Below are 20,593 nucleotides of genomic sequence, written 5' to 3' on the forward strand. Positions count from 1 at the left end.
GGTCCGGTTAAAATGGTTTCACTACACATTGAAACAGCGATTAGCTCAGACTGCTCACCTGGTAGGGTTGTTGACCACTTATTGTGACTTGTCCCGGGATCCACGAGTTGCCCTGGTTCAGTGTCTTGTACCAGATTGGGGACGTCAGGTTGCCTGTAGTCTTGATGTAGATTTGGAGCATGCCTATGTTCTTACCATACATGTTGTAGTAGAATGACATGCACTGGGGTGCCAGTGTGTTGACCGTCGGGCTAATAAGGCGTGCATAGTCGCCTTGTTTCTGTGGAGCACTCGTCTCAATGTACATGTACTTGCCTAGAAAAGAAAACGGAACAAACTCCTGTATTGATGTATAGACTTTTGTTTTGTACTCCACAGCTCCTCAAATTTGCCTCTTATCAGTTCTTATATTTTTCACAGTGTAACATCAATAATTCAAACTGTACCATGCCAGTGAAGTCGTTCTGACAAGCAAAATTCCATATTTTCAAGTTAAGGAAAAATACCTTTTTTTGCATACTGGAGATTTTCCAAAAATAGATTTATTACATTGATCATCAATATTCCCTTGGAGAGTCATGAATGCTGTCATTCTAAACATGTCAGTAGATATCAAAATATTTACATACCGCCGTCATGTAATTGGAAGATTTCAAAGTGAGGGGTTAAACAACAAAGAAACAAAAAGTAGATCTGTATTTCATTATGTTTTACCAGTAATCGTTCCGAGTGTATGATCACTGCTTGGACCTGTGCCAAATGATCCTGTCCTTCCACCTTGCTGTGACCAATCAAAGGTGTCCGTTTTGTCCTGTGTCCATCCACACAGGTCTGCAGGCTCAAATGTGCAGCTGAGTCCGTCTGAAAGTGAGCACAAGAATCGTAGGTGACGTGGGAAATGGCAAAGACAGGAACCTATGAATTCGTTACATGGACATGACACTGGTATATTGAAGACTACCTGCAATGATTTACTGCATGATTCTTGACATGCTGTCTTAAGCTTGTGATGGTCAGGTGTCATATGAGCCTGGATCATTAAACAGATTGGACATCTCTTCAACTCGAGCCTTGTCAACGGCAGCAACAGTGTCTAAATCGTGGTCTAACCTTTAGAGGGACACGTGCCCGCGATGACCTTGATGTCATCTAGGCCAATATCACCGGCATAGCTGGGGCCTCGGATTCCCTCGAACACGATGTTGACTGATGATGTTTGTTTTGCAATCTGTATTTGTCCAAAGATCCATTTGTTGCCTTGGGACTTCATTTTGGACCATATCGGATTACCAAGGGTTGATCCATGCTGAGATGAAATACAGTAAACATGCTCAAAAAGAAGATCATTGAAGCCCTTTGCATGATGGTCACCAAAGTGGTAACTTTCTTCCAAACATTTAATTATGGTAAAAAAGTATCACCCAAACAAAAGCATATCTCAACCGCCCACGAGAAACATCTACAGACAGAATACTAATAAACATAACATAAGTTAGTGCTACAATATTAACAAAGAAGTAATATCATTGAAAATAATTGCCTTTATTTAGGAGCCTTCTTACTTTTAATCTCACAGATTAGAGAAGAATATTCATTTCAAAAGTAACTTGCAATGAGAGTACTTTTGGATGATAGATTGAAGTACCAACCCGTAGGTAGACAGTAAGTCTGTTGATGTTCGGCCCGTACATGTGGTGCCAGAACTGGAGACAGTAGGCCTGATTGGTTGTCAGCTGGGCAGAGACGAGCCGTGCTGTGTCATTCTCGATACGAGGCGCTGATGTTTCAATGTACATGTACCAGCCATTTCCTATAATCAAATATTATTGATTCATCACCCATCACCATCATCATCATCATCCTTCTCCTTCTTATATATTTGCATGAGTAATCTGTTGAGAAGAAGTAGCCTAAAGAACAACGCATTCAATCACCATGTTGAAACGCCGGGTCTGAGTACGGTTTGTGAAGCCCATTTTTTAACTCAACTGCATGTAATATATTACTGAAGACGGCGTAGAAGTTACCTACTTATTCTTTCATTCACTTATTATCATCACTTCACTTACTCGTCCCTTTGGTGTGGTCGACAGTTGGACCGGTACTGCTGCTGCCGGTTGGACCCTGTGTTCTCGTCCAGTCAAACTGATCATCTTTGGCTTGGGTCCATGAGCACAGGTTAGTCTCAAAGTCACAGTCATACTTGGACTGTGAAACTGCAATGTTAAATTGGTGTTGTAGCGCAACATGTATTCTGATTGAACACCAACAACTGCATCTACAACATTATTCCTGGATATGAGGGAGGAGCATTAGAACGCAAATTACGGTATGATGTAACTTAAGTTACTTTGAAGTGACAGCTTTAGATTATATTTCAAGTTGAAAGAGTTTGGGTTAAAATACATTAACTCTACTTTTGGTGCGCAGTTAAAGATTCTGATGGAATTTTGTCCTTAGATCATGTGTAGTACAATCACATTCCAAACAATATCATTTTTGACACTAATACTGCTTGAATTGCAAGTTCTTTCACATTTATACAGACGACTGAGCCGTTGGCTTGAGTGGAAAGATGAAAGTGCCGTTTATGTGAACTATTCAGTATATACACGGATATGCTTTTCATGGAGCTCAACTATTTTGCAGTGATAGAGGACTCTTGACTGTACATTTTGGGATAAAAAGGAACACTTGAGAGAACAACTTCCGGAGTCAGTTAAAAATTAATAAAAAAATATTACCAGTTATGACAAACACCTATGGCTCTGATCATTCCTTACCAAATGTGCTGGGTGTTGGGCTTGTCAAGTGAACAGTGGTCGATGCAATCTTTGACGGGTCTGCCGATGAAGGTATATCTGCAATATAAGAATGATCTATGACTTCAAACAGTTGTTGATCCAATCACCATCATCCATGTCATGATTGCAGGAGGCATTTATTTGGATCAAGGAGAATAATATCCACAAAATATAACATTAATGCCAGAGAATAGTCAGAGAAACAAACTCTGGTGGGTGTAAAAGGTTAAATAGTAGTGCAAATTATGTGAGTTGATCACTGACAATTAGGACCCGTGAAGATCTTGTTGAGTGTGGCGTTAAACAACAAATAAACAAACAGACACTGAAAATTAGTGATGACACCAGGTGTTCACGGTCAGTGTAAGTATGTCTTGTCCTACCGGTGTGACTTCGTTCCTGTATGCTGGTGGTTAGTGTATTGACATAAGCCTATTGAATGGGATCCCAGTTTTCAGATGTATTTTAACCTGTAATTAAAACTCACATCCACAAGCTGAGGTGGTGAATGTAATGTCATCTATGGCTATATCTCCGTAGTAGTCAGAGCCTCGCACGCCTTCAAACCGTATCTGCAATGAATGGCTATGAGTTAGGACAAGAGCAATCAGTATTTAACTAATATTTTTAAGAACATCCAGATATCACTTTCATTTATTGACATAAAACCTGTTATTCCTGGCACAAATTATGTTTTTCAACCCCCCTCACACATCCTTGAAATATAAAATGATATGTCCCCGTGTATCTATTTTTAATCATTGTGCCCATCAGAAAATAGTCATGTTAAATATAAATACAAATCTTTAAAACAACAAAAATAGATCGGAGGGATTTATCCACGTTTTTTACTCTAAATAAACTGTCAGTTGCTGATTAAACTGGACTCCTCAACGTTAAACTTCCACTGACATTGTTGATCTTATCCTGAAACTAGTCCTTTAATAGTTTGGGGCGTATGTCAGAATACCAAGGGGACATCGTTGGTCTTACCATGAAGCTAGTTTTTTGAACAGACAGTGGCATCCGTCCCTGAAGCCAAGCCTGACCCTTATTTCCACTCTGCCCCCACACCCAGGTGTGAGTGGTGTTGGCCTGGTTGTCAATATACACGTTCAGAAGTCCTGTGTACAGAAACATTTGAAGACATAGATAACACTGTCCACTGTTAACCAACCAGCTTTCGTTCAAAAAACAAACATTTTTCACAGTTATTTAGTGATTACATAATATATGATACAATACACTTGTTCACATACTGCATTCCTACCAAACAGTTACCTTGCGTCATCCCGTGGTCTGTTTCAATAATACCATATAGTGTAAGTGAATGTTAATGAACATATCTCCTCCCTGCTGTAATTATCTTACCAATCGAGTGTCCATACATGTTGTACCAGAAGCTCATGCATTGGGTGGTGGTGAAGGGAGGCAGGAGAGGACTCTGAAACCACGCCCTGTCGCCTGGTACCCGAGGAGCAGATGTCTCGATAAACATGTATGTTCCTGCAATACAAGGTAAGGTAATTTACCTATGTCTCCAAGTTCCCATCCTATTTACAGTATGTGATTTACTAATTAACGAACTTTATTGACAATGCTTTGCCAGAGGTGAGGTGAAATGGGGTTTAACGTTGCTTCCGAGACAACTGCACATATGTAGCGACGTGCATGCACATGCGCGCTTGTGTGTGTGTGTGTGTGTGTGTGTGTGTGTGTGTGTATGTGTATGTGTGTCTCCATCACCTTGGAGATATCGCTACAATGTAATTGCATCACAATGCATTGGACACCAATGTTTCATCATAGGTTATCGTGACATCCCAATCAAATGACATCTTCAATATCTGCCTCACAATCTGGTTAGCAAAAAGACACTGGTTATTACTGTTTACACCCTCAATTATTTGAAGTAATTATTTTAGATGATGACACAGCATCTTACCTTCGGGTCATCTAATATATCAACACAAGTCAAAATAAGTTTAAAACTACCAGACATGTGCCTCGGAGTTTTAATGCATGTTCATACAATACACTGCAGATTGTCTCGCTTTGTACATGTTCACCCAAAATTCTAGCAGACGCACCTGTGGCACCGCCGGTGGTATGGTCAGAGACTGGTCCCGTGTAAGCACTTGAAGTTCTTCCTGATCCAGAGATCCAGTCAAAGTCATCTCCTCCAATGTTCTTCCACATACACTTGCCCTTCTCAAAGTTACAGTTTCCTGGGGCTCCACAGGCTCCGTCTAAGATGAGGACATCATCAAGACCGATGTCACCAGTGTAGTCGCTGCCCATGACAGCCTCAAACACAGCCTAAAGAAAGCAGAGAGTCAACTGTAGGAATGCCTACAACACAGTCTCTTTGTTTTGAGTGAGTCAGTAAGTGAATGAAAGAGTGAGTTTGATTTAACGCCACTTTGGACAGTATTTCAGTTTAATCAAGGCGTATCAGCCAAATTTGGGAGGAAAGCCTGAAGCTACACACATCAAAATCTTTTCAACAAATTTTCCACCTGAGCTAGTTGTTAAAGATACAAGTGTTACCGTCTCATCGGTTTCATATTTAGGTCTACCCAAAAAGATCCCAAAAATATAATAAGGGGGATTTGGGATTCAAACCCACGTTCATTATTCCCTGGTGTGTCTAAGTGACGCAACTCTGCAACACGCACGGTTGACTTAGAATACAAGGCTACCTGTGTCCCAAAGACATTGATCATTTACGAAGAGCAGCGTGAACACATATTCATTCACCAAATGGTCATAAAGTCACTCCTACCTCCCAGCTTCCTTGAGATTTGACAGTCGCCCGCCCTTGTAACCAGAGGTTGCCTTGGTTGCCTGACCGCGTCCATATTGCTCCACCGAACTGATCGCCGACTTTAGCATAGACGTTAAGGGTACCAGTTGCTTTGCCCCACATATGGTACCAGAAGGTCAAACAAGCAGCGTTTGTGGCCTTCTGAACAGGGGAGATAAGTCTAGCGTTTTGTCCCTTGCTTTTGCCAGAGGCCTCGGTATACATGTAGTGACCTGGAACATAGTGTGAACATACTTGAACTGACCATACTTATATTAACAGTCTACAATGCACGTGTTGCTAAACTGTTTGAGTATTTATTTGTAGGAGTGAGTGAGTGAGTGAGTATGGTTTTACACCGCTTTTAGCAATATTCCAGCAATATCACGGAGGGGGACACCAGAAATGGGCTTCACACATTGTACCCAAGTCGGGAATCGAACCCAGGTCTTCGGCGTGACGAGCGAACGCTTTAACCCTTAGGCTACCTGACCGCCCTTACTTGTAGGATGTGCTCCATGTGCAACGCATATTAATCAGTATTATTGAACAATGTAATCATACCTGAAGATCACACACAAGGCTTTCCAACCATATTCACCTTTACATGTACTTTAATGACAGACGTGTGAATGGCTCAAGTGTTATTTTTATTCATATCTGTGGAAAGGGTTTTGTCACTTTTATCGTCTTTCCCCTTACGTTTACTTTGATTGTGATCTTTCTCTGACCTGTAATCACCCTGTCGAGTCCCCTTATCCTTACTCAACTCATGGTATCGCATGTAACAGTTCACTTCTTAAATGTAAAGGTATTTGAGTTCCTAAGGTACTCTGACCACGCCGAGATAACGTGGCAGCTTTGTCGCACCAGAGCTTGTTCCATAGGTGTGGTCGTCCGAGGGTCCCGTGTCAAAGGAGGCTGTTCGTCCATGAGTACGTGTCCAGTCGAAGTTGTCACGTGGGTCCTGTTGATAACTGCAGATATTTGGATCTTCAAATCCACATGTGTGGAGGGACCCTGAAAAAAATAATGTTTTATTTACAATAAAGTTTAAACAAATGCGCACTTACACTGGCGACGAAGATGCTATGATATAATGTTCATGGAACAAAAGAATACAAATAGACACAAACGTCCTAGCCTGTGCTTTTAATTTTTGACCATGCCAGTTTTAAACCCATCCCTTCAATGGTGATTTGCGTCATTCCATCCTTTTGTGTCATTTGAATTTAATGACATTTTCCCAGATCAGCTCTCTAATTTTGTTTGTCATACTGTTTTTAAATGACAGTCATTACTGGTAGACCATAAGTTTAAAAATTGTATTCTTCCATCTATGTTTCTTAGTTTGCACCCCGTGAAGATCCAGGTTAGAATTCGTCTTCAGCAATCATGCTTGTAAAAGGTGATAATGCTTGTCGTCAGAGGCGACTAAGGGGTTCGAGTGGTCAGGCTCGCTGATGTCAATCGCTGAATTGTCTGGTCCAGACTCGATTTTTACTTCACATAGCTGAAATATTGCTGATTGCGACGTTAAACAACAGACAAAGTATTTGGCAAAATATAACCATCAGTGATTGATAGCATCAGTGACGATACACTTACGCACAATAACCATCCTGTTCTTAATAGGCGAAGCTTACGGCAACATTGGGAATTTATAACGCGATGGAATCACGACGGAGCTTAATATATAAACACACTAACCGCACAATCCATTTGTAAGACTGATATCATCGATGGCAATGTCTCCTTGGTAGCTTGTCCCACGGACACCTTCAAAAACGATCTGGTAAGTGGAATTGGGCGTGATGTTGATATCAATCTCCATCCACTTGTTCCCAACGGTTCCATGTTTGGTCCACACAGGGCTGCCAAGCTTTCCAGAAGACATTGTATAAACGTTGAGCGTGTTGACATCGGGTCCGTACATATGGTACCAGAAGTGGAGGCATTTGATGGTTGTGTCCTTCACAACAGCACTGACCAATCTGGCTTTGTCATTTTTAACCCTAGGCGTCGATGTCTCGATGAAGACGTAGTACCCAGAGGCTGTTCCTTTGGTGTGGTCAACGGACGGTCCTGTGTTCCCGCTCGATGTGCCGCCTTTGTTTCGAGTCCAGTCAAACTGGTCATCCTTTGCTTGTTTCCAGCTGCATAGGCCTGTCTCAAAGTTACAGTCATAGGGAGATGGAGCTGCAATATACAATGTAAATATTCACATCAATGTTAACAAGTAAAGGGGTGGTGGTGCTTCATGGCTTGGTCTACTCCTTGACGAGCCAGCACCTTTTAATGGTGAAGAAACATATCGTATCTCGACTTGGGTGTGCATCGGTCTAATGCAACCCTTATGATAAGGTGCATATTGACCTTGCCTCAGGTTTTCACAGGTCTCGTAGGTCATGCGTTAGTTGTCACCTAAGAACCACAGGTCCATCGTGACGGAGGAATTCATATTGAAACTGATTTCACTCGTTTCATTCCTTCATCAAGTTAATTAAATGTTAATCAATATCAAATCAACATACTCTTAAATCACCAACAAATGTTTCTGACAATATGCTATTCTTTTGTCTGAAGTCTATTTACAGCTAAATCACTACCCCATTACAGCCCTAGCTGTTTTATAGATACAGAAGTCTGTCTTTTGTTTGGCATGACAAAATTAAAATACTCCCTTTAGACAAACTTACTGGTGACATCATTGGCGTGGATGGCCTTAGTCAAAGATTTCCATTACCATACAATAAATTTATCTTATTATAATATTATAACAATACATTTCTTATTCTGAACCAAGCACATCCAGGTGATGACAGTACCTGCAGTTAGCGGTGTTGGTGTCGTCGAGAGCATGGCCTGTGGAGCAACTGATGATCCGGTTGCTGCCCGTGCAGGCAGGACTAAAATATAAATGGTTTAGAGTAAGATACACCCAAACAAAATGCAGCCAGCTTCTTTCAAGAGTGGGAGGTAAATTTGAGGAGTATTTCAGTAATATCACGGAGTGTAACTATGATGAGGGATGAAATATAAAGTTGATGAATGTCGTGTACATGTGGAGGACAGGTATGCTGAAAGCAACCCAAGACGTATAATCTGAGATTCGTACCTGCAATCAGCGGATCCTGAGACACCAAGAATCAAATACCTTAAATCCGAACCCCACTCGTACGAGAAAAAGAAGTACTCACATGCACATTGCCCTGGTCTGAAGGTAATGTCGTCGAGAGTGATGTAGCCGTGGGCGCCTCCAAGACGTACGACAGAGAAAACAACAGTGTAAGGTTTAGTGCTGGTGAAGGTAGCCTGCCCGTACACCCATGCCGAGGCACTGGTTCCTTGAGCCCCGTCCATATACCAGATAGGAACCCGGGTTGAGTTCTGTAAATGCAATATCAAGTTTGAGTGAGTTGGGTTTTATGCCTCCTTTTGCAATAGCACAGTAACATTGGAGGTGTAATGGGTTTCACAAATCCTTTCCATTTGTGGAATCAAAGCTAGGTCCTTGGCGCGACCAGCTAACATCTTAACCACTAGGCTACCCCACCACCACAGTTACATGGGCATTAAGTGGTTACAAATACACGGCAACGCACATCAACACCAATCAAAGGCAACACGCTACACTATTGAGCAATTGACGGAAACACTGGGTGTGTCTGTGCATGTTAATTGGAGGTGAATAGATCATCACAAAGTGAATGTCATTCAGCAGCCAGCAAATTTCAGCTACATACAGCGGCCTGTTAATATTGGAATAATGGCCAGATGGACCTGTTACCCACCTGCACTATGTACATGGTGATGGAACCGAAAGACGTGCCAGTCTGCATGAACCAGAAAACGATGCATCGCCCTGTGTTTCCAGTAGGACTCATGGATTGGGACACAAAGTCAGCCGTGGCCTTGGCGGCAACGCTTCTACCATCTCCAATGTACATGTAGGAACCTGTGGAGATGAAGTAGTTGATTAACATCCTTCTATTTCCCCATCAATGCAAGTAGGCATCTGACAATCTTGAACTTTTGACCTGTTATTTTACATACGGCGTTTCCTATACTACCGACCGTTAAATATTGAGAAATATGGAACATCTACGTGTTTTTGAAGAACTATTTTTTTATCATCATGTCGAATCTATTACCACATTTCAGTGATGAAATATAAGAAAAACCCAGCAACATTTGTCCAGTTCTTCCTGATTCGACGAGACTGATATTGTTTAGAAGGATCACTTAAAAGACAAAGTTTGTATTTCTACTTTGAACCCTGATCCAAAGTGTTTGGAAAAGAATTGTTGTTGTTATTGAGTAATGTCGATACGTGTCAGGGTACCCCGAAAGAGTGAATCGTTGCCAATAATGTCAATCACTGATTTGTCTGATTCATACTCGATCAGACTCCATGACACAGCTGAAATATTCCTGACTGAGGGGGTTAAACAACAACAACAAAAAACAAACTGATACACACCACTTCTAAAGATGTCAGGTCAGCTGTATAAACCATAATTACATCACACTGGACATCTTGAAGATTGACAGATATACGATGTCTGAGAAATACTCACCGTTTTTGGATGTGCCGAAGGTGTGGTCTCCCTTGTTGGGGTGGGTTCCATATTTGTTAACGTTTCCTGTCAATCTCACCCAATCAAACTGGTCAGTGCGAGAATTGGACCATCCGCAAGTACCACTTTCAAAGTTACAATCGCCTATTCAAAAAAATACATAGTACACTATTGTGTTATGATATTTAGCATTGGATACAATTAAAACATAAAACATATACTATATTGATGCCAACATGAATATGTCCTGTGGAAATTATGTAGCACTTCTACCAACGTCAGTGACTTCATAAACGTTTTCTAGGATGAACAGTTGCCCAGTGATGAACGTGTTGGCCTCTCTCGAAGAATACCGGCGTTTGAATACCAAAAGTAACAAAATATGACGTAGCCACATATTCGTTCATGTATTTCAGGAATATTGCTGAAAACAGTTGTTGTTGATCCGTTATTATCGGGATATATTTGGGGAACTGATGGTTGTTTGCTGATATTATCAAGGTAAATACCAGATGTCACAAAGACTTCAAATACATGATAATCGAAGGCATCATGACAGCTGACATTTCACTTGTCATTCCTCCAGCACCCAAATAAAACCACATTGTAACTGTATGTCATGAAGTTGAAAAATGAAACTCGTTAAGTCACAGTTTGGGGAAGTACGTTTGTTTGCGAGTGTCCACAACGCGTGTATGGAGATCCACGTAGCTTCCTTGTTGTGGAGCAATTGATCAATATTAGTAATTGTGTAAGATAGACTACGTTTCCCTCTGTAAAATGCCTCTTGGTATTCCTAAATAAAAACTTATTCAGTAAAAGTAATATTCTCTGTAACTTGAGGGAAAATTTGTCGTGTTGATCATCATATTTCTAAAAGCTACATTTCTACAATGTCAATCCATTGCATTATTATGTTAATTGGGTTATAAGCTGATGTTTAATACCTGGTGTTGGACAGGACTGGAGAAGTTTGACATCATCAATGGCTGCATCTGAAGTGTAGCTTCTGCCAATGCGCCCTTCAAAAACAGCCTGAAATGAATAGAAAATGATTGTGTGAAATTCATTTTCGGTAGTTGTTAGTTAACTTACTCACAGAACTAAATGATTTCAGACAATCTCCAAAAACAAATAAAATATCAACACTTGCCACAAGGTTACTACTGTATATTACTGGATACAAATGTGTTATATATTTCATTCAACTGTGTTTTTACAGGTAAAAGTCAACTCACGTGCATCAAATTGTAATTCGGAAGTTGCACATATTCTTGTTTCCAAATGTTGCCTTGATTACCAGAGAGGTGCCAGATAGGTGAACCAAGGATAACCCTGGTGGTGTTTTGGGCAGCATACACTGATAGTGTTCCCATGGTTGCGCCATACATGTGATACCAGAATGTGAGACATCGGCCATTTTTGGCAGAGAATGTAGGACTCCACAAACGTGCAGTGTCACCATAGCGACGAGGGGCGGAACTCTCGACGTACATGTAGGAACCTTGAACAAGAGGATGTACAGTGGAAGTGTTATTGAATATTGCTGTATCTGGAAAAAATGCATGAATACATTTTTACATGCGTTTAAAGGTCGTTGATGTAGAAACATTTCCTGCATTGAAAACATGTTACTGTCTATATTAAAAATAATGTCTGTGTGAAGACATGTCTTGTGTTGGTGGACCTTAAGATAATTTCCTTTGCTGAAATGATGATTCTGTCGAACCAATCCCATTCTAGAACTGACATAGTGGTTATATCATGACTATACTGACAAAACAAATGGCATTTTCAATGAACTAACATACATTCGAACACACAACTGACCTAGTCGTGTTCCGTATGTGTGGTCACTGCTCGGTCCAGTTCCATAAGATGATGTGCCTGAGGACCTTCTCGTCCACTCGAAGGTGTCCGTTTCGTCCTGGTAGTATTTACACATGCTGGAGGACTCGAAGTTACAGTCGATAGGCGAGGCAGGAATGCTCCCTTGACTCGGGGCAACAGTTGCTGCAATACATATTCAAACCAGAATGAGATTTTTGCATCTAGTACGAGACCAGATACCTCTTAATTCTTTGGGGACAGCGGTGATCCAGTTATGTAATCATCGCGATTTGATTAGCGTTCTTTTTCTGTAGTCTTTCTAGGATTCGTTAATTGTGGGTTCAAACCCCATATTCCTTCAAATATGTCATTAACATAACCAGTTCTCATTGGTTTCACTGAACTTGTAAGGCCAACGCTTTGCGTCACCTAGTGTTTTTCACAACATCAGCATGACACACCTAGATAACTGTAAGCAGTGTCTTAAACTGTCTAGTCTAAGACGACTATGTGAGTAGAAAAATGGTTGTCTACCTTGATAACAGGAACCTGGGACGAGACTGACATCATCGATTGCAATATCTCCCAAGTAACTAATTCCTCGCAAGCCCTCAAATACGATCTGGAAAAAATACATTCCATCAGAATTATTTGTTTCCTTAACATAATTTGCCAAAATGACTAAACATCACACAAGACTAATTAAAGAGGAAAACTGATTTACAACATGATATAACACAAATCAATACAATTACAATTAGGACCACCTTCAGGTAAAACGTTAAGCATATAAGGTCGGGTGTCCCTAGATTACACAATCATCAAATTTAAGTAAGAATTATTACATTAGTGACGGAAGCGGTTGTGCTTCCCCCTGCTATCTGCACCGTCCCCCTCTTCCAGGCGTTGCCCTGTGTGTGTTGTTTAGTCCACACGGGGGTCCCAAGAGTACCATTCCTGGAGAAGTACACATTGAGCGTGTTGATGTGGGGGCCAAACATGTGGTAGAAGAACACTAGGCACATCCGTGTATTACCGATGATTGGCGGGCTGATTAGGCGAGCTTTCTGGCCAGGTCGTCGTGGTGATGACGTCTCAATGTACATGTAGTAGCCATCTGAAAAAATGTCAAAATGCTAACAGTTTGCACAAGTAGATATGTAAACCGTTATCATGTTCAAGGGGACACAATAATCCACATGATGTCACATTAAGGGTGACAATTTTACAGTGAAACCCTGTTTATCCGGACCCCGTTATTACCTACGTCGAATCAGACGTTTTTAATGTACAGCATTGTTCAGATTAATTAGGTTCCACTATCATTCTGTGAATGTGTACCTGCCCTGGTATAACTGAATGCCTTGATACTCCATTGTGTACACATATCTTGGTCAATTGTCAACGCAATGTATACATATCAGGAGTCATTCTTCCCATGACAAGGGGGATTTTATGTCATTTTCGGGAGGGGCATAAGGCTTCTGATTTCTCTGCATTCGAAATGTCTGATGTTATCTCCCATGACATACTTTTGGCTGTATGGTCGGAGCTTGGCCCGGTTCCAGAGCTGGATGTTCCACCTTGTTTTCTGGTCCAGTCGAAGTCGTCAGTCTTGTCTTGTGTCCAGCTACAGGCATTGGAGTCAAAGTTGCAGTTGAAACCACCTGCAAGTGAGTGAGTGAGTGAGTGAGGTTTTATGTTGCCTCAGCAAGATGTATAAAACACTGTGGGGGACACTGATGGTTGGTTACACATTATCACATCGCCACCCTCCAGAGAGAATCACATATGGTAATGGAATCTGAATGTTCTGACTTATAACAGTGAGATATTAATGTCGTACAATATAAGCATACAAAATTCTTAATAATATTATTATTCATCAAAACTCAAAGTCATTTGATGAAACAGAATCCACACATCCCTACTGGAATTGATCAATTGTAGCTAAATATTTGTTTCTTGTTTGCCCCTAACCTGGTGCAGTTCCAAGAGCAACTGTGGTCGTTATGGGCGGCATTGGTGTTGTTGCCAAAGCCTTCGTTGGTGTCAGAGGGCAAGGGTTCTGTGTTGAGAAGGTTATGTCGTCGATGGCGATGTCGCCAGTGTAGCCGGGGCCGCGGATCCCTTCAATCAGCAACTGTGGATGAAGATAAAGCCTGGATTTACCCAAAAGACACCCCGAGCACATCAGAAATCAATTAAGCTGCTGTACGCTGATAGTGACCAGCGAGATAGTTCGTGTTTGGTTTTAGTGAGTTTAGTGTGTACATACCTGGTAGTTGCCTCCTTGTTGAGGTATAGGTACAACCCCCTGTTGCCATGTACCCAGCTGTTGTCGAGAGAGAGACCAAATCACAGTCGCATTCTGGTTCTGTGGTTGGACGAGGACGTTGAGTGTCCCGATTGTCGCGCCGAACATAAGATAGTAGAAGGACATGCATCGGCCCGTGGTGGGCATGAACGAGGCACTCTGGAGGAATGCCTTGTCTCCTGGACGTCTTGGGGCAGAGGTCTCAATGAACAGGTATTTTCCTATGGAAGGTAGTGCAGGGTTTAAAAGCAATCATAAAGATGACAAACTGAGTTGAATTTAAGGTCGCTTGGAATAATAGTTATATCACAGAATGTCAGCTTAAAATGGAACGAAACCCTATACTGTCACAGATTGCAGATGTTCAACCTGAAACGAGAAGATTTATATTCTCCTTTAGCAGTTCAGTAAATAAATATGTGGTTTTTTAAATAGTTACCTTGACTATTGCCTTTTGTGTGGTCGCTAGACGGGCCAGTTGATGAGCTAGTTGTCGTACCACTCCCGACAACCCAGTCGAAGTCATCCGTTTTCATGTTACTCCAACTACACTTGTCGATTTCAAAGTCGCAATTTCCTGCAGAAAACATCACATTTTGACAAAACTTAAGACAAAAGTTTGTAAACATACAATCTGAATACAAATAATAACCGAAATAATAACAATAACAGTACCAACAAGAAAACTTGTCCCTATTGGGGACACTATGCAGTTTGTAAAATAACATGGATCAAGAGTCATAACTGTGTATGCTCAAAATCTAAAACCGTGTAGCACAGGAACTCTGGACAAATATGATTAACGGCACCGATTTTGGAACACAGTCTTGCCAAGTATCTCTGAGATAAGCATGGAAAGTGTTATTCATGTAATTTCAGTAGTTTCTGAGAAAACTTGTCCCCCATTAGAGAGACAATATGCACTGAAAAGCATTGAGCACGGGACATAACTCTGTAAAAAAATAATTTTCGGCACCAATTTTGGAAATCAGTCTTGACAAGTATCTCTCATATAAGCATGCAAATTTTCATTCATGTAATTTCAGTAGTTCCCGAGAAAACTTGTCCCAATTTCACTCAGTATGTACTAAGTTGTAAAACACGGAGCAAGGACTATGACTCTGTAAGAAAAGAATTCAAGACACCAATGTTCGGACTCATGTAAGATCGCGACCAGTAATGTCAATGTGTAAATTTTCATTTCTCTTACTTAAAAAGTTTTGTAGAAAATATGTCCCCTCTGAGTTGCAAACGGACTTCGTGGGGGGGGGGGGGGGGGGGGGGTATAATATTAATGATAACGATTTTATGACTTCACATGTTGATCTTCTCAGTACATGTGTTAGGTGGCAAAATGGCTGACACAATGCCAGTGAGTCATTAAATTATAACTCACTTCCTAACTGAGTATACATGTATCTCAAAGGGGCATAGAGATCTAACAGAGATAAACTAAAATATTGAATGTGTTTAAAAAGACATTCAAACTACATTTCAAAATCAACATCATTGTTAGCCAAACTAACTATATATACACATGGATACTTCAAACAGACAGAGAACAGTTTTGAATACTGTGCTTCTAAAATCCCAAATGTCAACAATCACTTTTGCCATTGAATACTTTATTCAACGATAAATAATTGAAATAAATTGCTGAAACATTACATGAACATTGCTACAACATATTCTGAGCACATTCTATCAATGAGCATGCAAACACAACTATGACTGAATAAATTTCTGATTTCTCATTGATTAACTTTTTATGGCACAATTCCGCCTGGAAAGAGACCTTATTAACGCGAACTTACTCATGATTGATATATCGTTTAAGATGATTCTGCTTTATTCACCAGTCGCATCCCTCAAGATATCCCTTTGCTTATATCAAAATATGTATAACTCAATTTACTTCGAGTTAACAGAGTCTGTTGTGGTTCAATCAGTCACTTACCTGGCTTCTGTGCACAGGTCCCTGCTTTCACAGATATGTCGTCAAGAGCGATGTCGCCGTTGTAGGAGCTGCCTCTGACAGCCTCAAACACAGCGTTGAACGTCGCTGTGTTTGCTTGAATGGACACTTGACCTCGAATCCATCGGTTGCCTTGGCTACCTGTTGGATGGAAGGCAAACACATTATAGGTATGGTATACAGTGATGTGTGAGGAGGATACCAGTTGTTTGCCATTGGAAGGAGCAGTGCCCAAGCCGACACGTTGATTCTACCCACACTTTAACATTGCCCACCCCTTCTAAAGCACATCTTTCTTTCTTAGGTTTAGTAAATTGCTCCTGAAACAGAAGAATATTACGTTGCCTCTTTTACTCAGTCATTCTCATACACACAGCTAGAGGTTAGAAGGTTAGAATTAGACTTAAATTTATGTCCTGGCCTCTTAGAAGGAAGCCTAAATTGAGGCATGACATTTACCACTTTTGTGAAATCCATAAAGGATTATAATCATAGCGGAAATAGGTTTTAGCCCATGGCTGTCGGATTCAGACTACTACAGGACCTATACCTTCACAGTGAACTACGATACCTTACATCGCAAACCTACCACTACACCGAATTACAAACGAAAACGTCCCAACGCAACAGCTTTAGTCCCGACCAACCTTGCTTTGTGAACACAGCATTTCCCAGATTGTTGTTGGATTTGAAGTAGACACGGAACATGCCAGTGGAGGATCCGTACATATGGTAGTAGAATTCTAGACATTGGTTTGCACCAGATGGGGTGTAGGGGCCAGACACAAGGCGGGCGTTGTCGCCCTGAATTCGGGGAGCAGAGGTCTCGATGTACATGTAATGACCTACAACCAAACGGTATGGTAAAATAGCATGGCATCATAATATGAAAGCAGTTTGAATAACAAGAAAGGATTTATTACATTTTGGATTCGAATTGGATTTGTACCACACTGAGAGAACGTCTTAACCTGGCATTATTTATTTTTAGATATGTTGTCTTCACGTATGTTTGTCCGTGCCTTTTCCTCAGTACATATGCCCATTCTGGTAAAGCATGGTTTAGAAAGCTATCATACCTCTAGAGGTCCCGTATGTGTGATCACCGGAAGGACCTGTGCCGAATGAGCTGGTCCTTCCCGCGTTTCTGGTCCAGTCGAACTTGTCAGTTGTCTTGTCCTGTGTGTATGTACAGGCACTCTCGAAGTTACAGTCAAGACCTGTTGTTGTTCCTGGGCTGGGTGTTGCTGTAACAATGCAGTTTAACCTTGCTAAGCATTCAATGTACAATTGCTTGTCAGCTCAAAGTCCAAAGTGATGCTCGGAGGAGAAATACATTTTTTTGAAGAAAGGATCATAATTGAAACAATGATCAAAGATCCCGTCACGAATTCTGGACACATCTTTGCACAACGAATTGACCTTTGAACATTGACCCATTAATTTAAAATTAGGAATACCTGTTTTTGCATTTAGAACATTTACAAAACTGTATACTATCTGAAGCATCATCTCCTGTCATGCAGGGTGTTTGAATACTCTATAAAGGTCTTGTTATAAATTTTTTTTATGCTTCGGACTATTTCTGAGAACAATAATTGTCTGCTACAAAGAAAACGTTGGTGCAAGATGATTTATAATTTGTCATATTTGATTAAAAAAATATTTTGTCTATCAAACTTTAGATCTGGATCATTCTCAGTACAGTAAACTATGTTTATAATGAACGAGCTAAAAACGAACTGACGGATATAACAAACATACTTTTTTGTCTCGACTATCTGCTACAGTTATGCTGTATATATGCTTTTAACAAATTACAGTGATAACAAACTAAAATTAGTGGTCACTTTGTGTTTGTTATAACCGTAGTTTACTGTATTGCTTGAATACCTTGGGTGCACTGTCCATCGTTGATGTTAACGTCGTCGATAGCTATGTCGCCTCTGTAGCTTGGACCGACCACGCCCTCTATCACAACCTGAATATGATAATGATACGTAGTTTTCTAACTTATAGTAGTGATATGTACACTCCTGACACTAAATGTCACCATGAAACTGGTTTGTTTAAACAAGAGGTTAATCTTTCAGGTACAAATAATATAAACGTTAAAATGATAGTGGAACCACATACAAACTCCAATAACTTGAAGTATTCTTTGAGACAATGTTACTTTTGAGGACAGGTGGAATCCTCATCCACAATGTTTTGAACTTGGAAAATGCGACATATTATCAGTGTTTCCTTATACCTAATATTTGAAGCGATTTCACTGTTAAACAATTCTTAAAGTGAAAATTTAGTATAGAGTAGCTTAACATTTCCCCAATCACGTCGCGTTTATGTCAAGTAGGTATTTTGTCGCTTTAGAAATGAACATAATCAAAGTTTACCTGGAAGTGGACTTTAGATGGAATGTCTATTCTTGCTTGAATCCACTTGGGGCCCTTGGTTCCTTTGACTGTGAAGATGAGGTTTCCCAGTGCAGGTGTAGTCTTGGCGTAGACGTTCAGAGCGTTGACGTGATCGCCGTACATGTAGTACCAAAAGGTGAGACATTGTGTGCCGGATCCGGGCGCTACTGAGGGGCTGATGATTCGAGCTTTATCATTGGGCTTTCGTGGAGCCGAGGTCTCAATGAACAGATAGAAGCCATCTAAAGTAATAACATTTTTTGCATTAACAGTAGCATAAGTTGGTTATCGTGCACATATCATATTCGGTCAAATACATTTGCAATTTGTTTGATAGGAAAACTTAACCGGGTTCCAGATTAATCTGACTGAAATCGTTTGTATCAGCAAATGGTTGGAATCACGATTGATGTGTACAAGCTATTCAACCTTTGTATACCCATACTCAACATGTAATCATTCCTAGTTAACTAGCGTTCTTGGCTATCGGGTTTTCAAGGTTCTTGGTTTCATCAGTATCAATTGATCAATATTTACAGATCACTCATAACGAAAACATATGAAAAAGAACATCACAACTAACTTCAGATACACTCCACATGGATACACAGACAATAAATGGGGTACTATTTTCTAAGATGCATTACATTTTACCAATGTCCTCTTGGAAACACTTTTCATGACTTGTATTTCAAACATGATTTGCATGAAAAGGAAAATGTATGTTATGTATTAGGAATATGAATGCATACATTTTATGTGTTCTATATTGTTCACTAAGGCATTCACTAGGGGAAATGAATTAACTTTACCCGGGCACCACTGTTCACTGATGTATACAAGAAACGAAGTGCATTTTAAGTGAGGCCTCATTGTCTACTATTAACACAGTTCACTAATGCATATATGTAATGAACCTACAGGCATGAACAATCAGTGGATTGTCTGGTCCAGACTCGATTATTTGCAGACCACCACCATGTAGCTGCAGTGCATTGTTAAACAACAAACAGACTGACATGGATGCTTTCAATTGTATCGGATCATGAAAATAACATGCAGCGTTCCAGAGGTTACTGATCACACAAGGTACAGGTGTGTCCACTTACGTCCACTGGTGTGGTCACTCTGGGGTCCAGTTCCTACAGATGTCGTAGGTCCCTTGTTTCTTGACCAATCAAACGTGTCTGTAGCCATCTGAGTCCAACTACACAGCCCAGTATCAAAGTTGCAGAAGAAGGGGCCCGTCGCTGGGAGGTACAACAGTGTTGTATACAATATACATATATTACTCATGTTTTGATAGGGATGATCATGACTTTACTTACTGATTGCCTCAGGATATGTACAATGAAACCAGTGCAGACAGAACTGTACCCAGTGACATTATCTTTATAGTTTTATCTCTTTATACAGACCGTAGAAAATGAAATACATTTTAATAAAAACTGTTATTTATAAATGTCAAGACTTTTGTTGTTTCGTTTCTGTATCTCTGTTTGTGATCGTATTAACATACCTGGTTGTGTAGGAGTGGCGGTCGTCAACGTCAGAGGGGCGATGGTACCATTTCCATTTACATTAGCTGCAGCAGGTACAACTGGAAACATCACGTTATTATATCGTTCAAAGTATTTATTATTCAGATCAGAAACTAGACAATGTTGGGTTAATTTGTCTGGGCTATGAAGTACAAGAATACAGTATTCCTAACAAATACTGAGTAGTATAACCATCGTACCTCCGCACGTTGTCTGGGTTATAGAGATGTCATCTATGGCAATGTCTCCACGATATCCGCCACCACATATTCCTTCAAAGTACACCTTAAACAGTAACAAAGTATAACATTGAAAAATACATT

General features: G+C 40.5%; 1 protein-coding gene across 1 annotated transcript in view; it reads right to left on the reverse strand.

The window, feature by feature from the left end:
- LOC124138153 (MAM and LDL-receptor class A domain-containing protein 2-like) overlaps window positions 1-20,593 on the reverse strand; it is a 120,557-nt gene that overhangs the window by 69,696 nt on the left and 30,268 nt on the right. The window contains exons 48-81 of the mRNA XM_048386546.1: window positions 20,471-20,555; window positions 20,249-20,329; window positions 19,839-19,979; window positions 18,709-18,971; window positions 18,206-18,293; window positions 17,392-17,559; window positions 16,960-17,157; window positions 16,295-16,453; window positions 14,777-14,914; window positions 14,299-14,558; window positions 14,001-14,163; window positions 13,553-13,687; window positions 12,866-13,137; window positions 12,555-12,642; window positions 12,021-12,203; window positions 11,429-11,694; window positions 11,138-11,225; window positions 10,191-10,334; window positions 9,405-9,568; window positions 8,811-9,000; window positions 8,439-8,519; window positions 7,321-7,809; window positions 6,481-6,630; window positions 5,590-5,843; window positions 4,895-5,123; window positions 4,176-4,310; window positions 3,798-3,928; window positions 3,292-3,376; window positions 2,784-2,861; window positions 2,070-2,216; window positions 1,650-1,810; window positions 1,111-1,306; window positions 715-861; window positions 59-315 (exon numbers count right to left, since the gene is read on the reverse strand). Coding sequence (XP_048242503.1) covers window positions 59-315; window positions 715-861; window positions 1,111-1,306; window positions 1,650-1,810; window positions 2,070-2,216; window positions 2,784-2,861; window positions 3,292-3,376; window positions 3,798-3,928; window positions 4,176-4,310; window positions 4,895-5,123; window positions 5,590-5,843; window positions 6,481-6,630; window positions 7,321-7,809; window positions 8,439-8,519; window positions 8,811-9,000; window positions 9,405-9,568; window positions 10,191-10,334; window positions 11,138-11,225; window positions 11,429-11,694; window positions 12,021-12,203; window positions 12,555-12,642; window positions 12,866-13,137; window positions 13,553-13,687; window positions 14,001-14,163; window positions 14,299-14,558; window positions 14,777-14,914; window positions 16,295-16,453; window positions 16,960-17,157; window positions 17,392-17,559; window positions 18,206-18,293; window positions 18,709-18,971; window positions 19,839-19,979; window positions 20,249-20,329; window positions 20,471-20,555 — 5,814 coding nt within the window. The remainder of the gene's footprint in view (window positions 1-58; window positions 316-714; window positions 862-1,110; window positions 1,307-1,649; window positions 1,811-2,069; window positions 2,217-2,783; window positions 2,862-3,291; window positions 3,377-3,797; window positions 3,929-4,175; window positions 4,311-4,894; window positions 5,124-5,589; window positions 5,844-6,480; window positions 6,631-7,320; window positions 7,810-8,438; window positions 8,520-8,810; window positions 9,001-9,404; window positions 9,569-10,190; window positions 10,335-11,137; window positions 11,226-11,428; window positions 11,695-12,020; window positions 12,204-12,554; window positions 12,643-12,865; window positions 13,138-13,552; window positions 13,688-14,000; window positions 14,164-14,298; window positions 14,559-14,776; window positions 14,915-16,294; window positions 16,454-16,959; window positions 17,158-17,391; window positions 17,560-18,205; window positions 18,294-18,708; window positions 18,972-19,838; window positions 19,980-20,248; window positions 20,330-20,470; window positions 20,556-20,593) is intronic.

The sequence above is a fragment of the Haliotis rufescens genome, unplaced genomic scaffold (assembly GCF_023055435.1).
Source record: "Haliotis rufescens isolate VD_foot unplaced genomic scaffold, xgHalRufe1.0.p SCAF_6, whole genome shotgun sequence".
NCBI classification, from domain to species: Eukaryota; Metazoa; Mollusca; class Gastropoda; order Lepetellida; family Haliotidae; genus Haliotis; species Haliotis rufescens.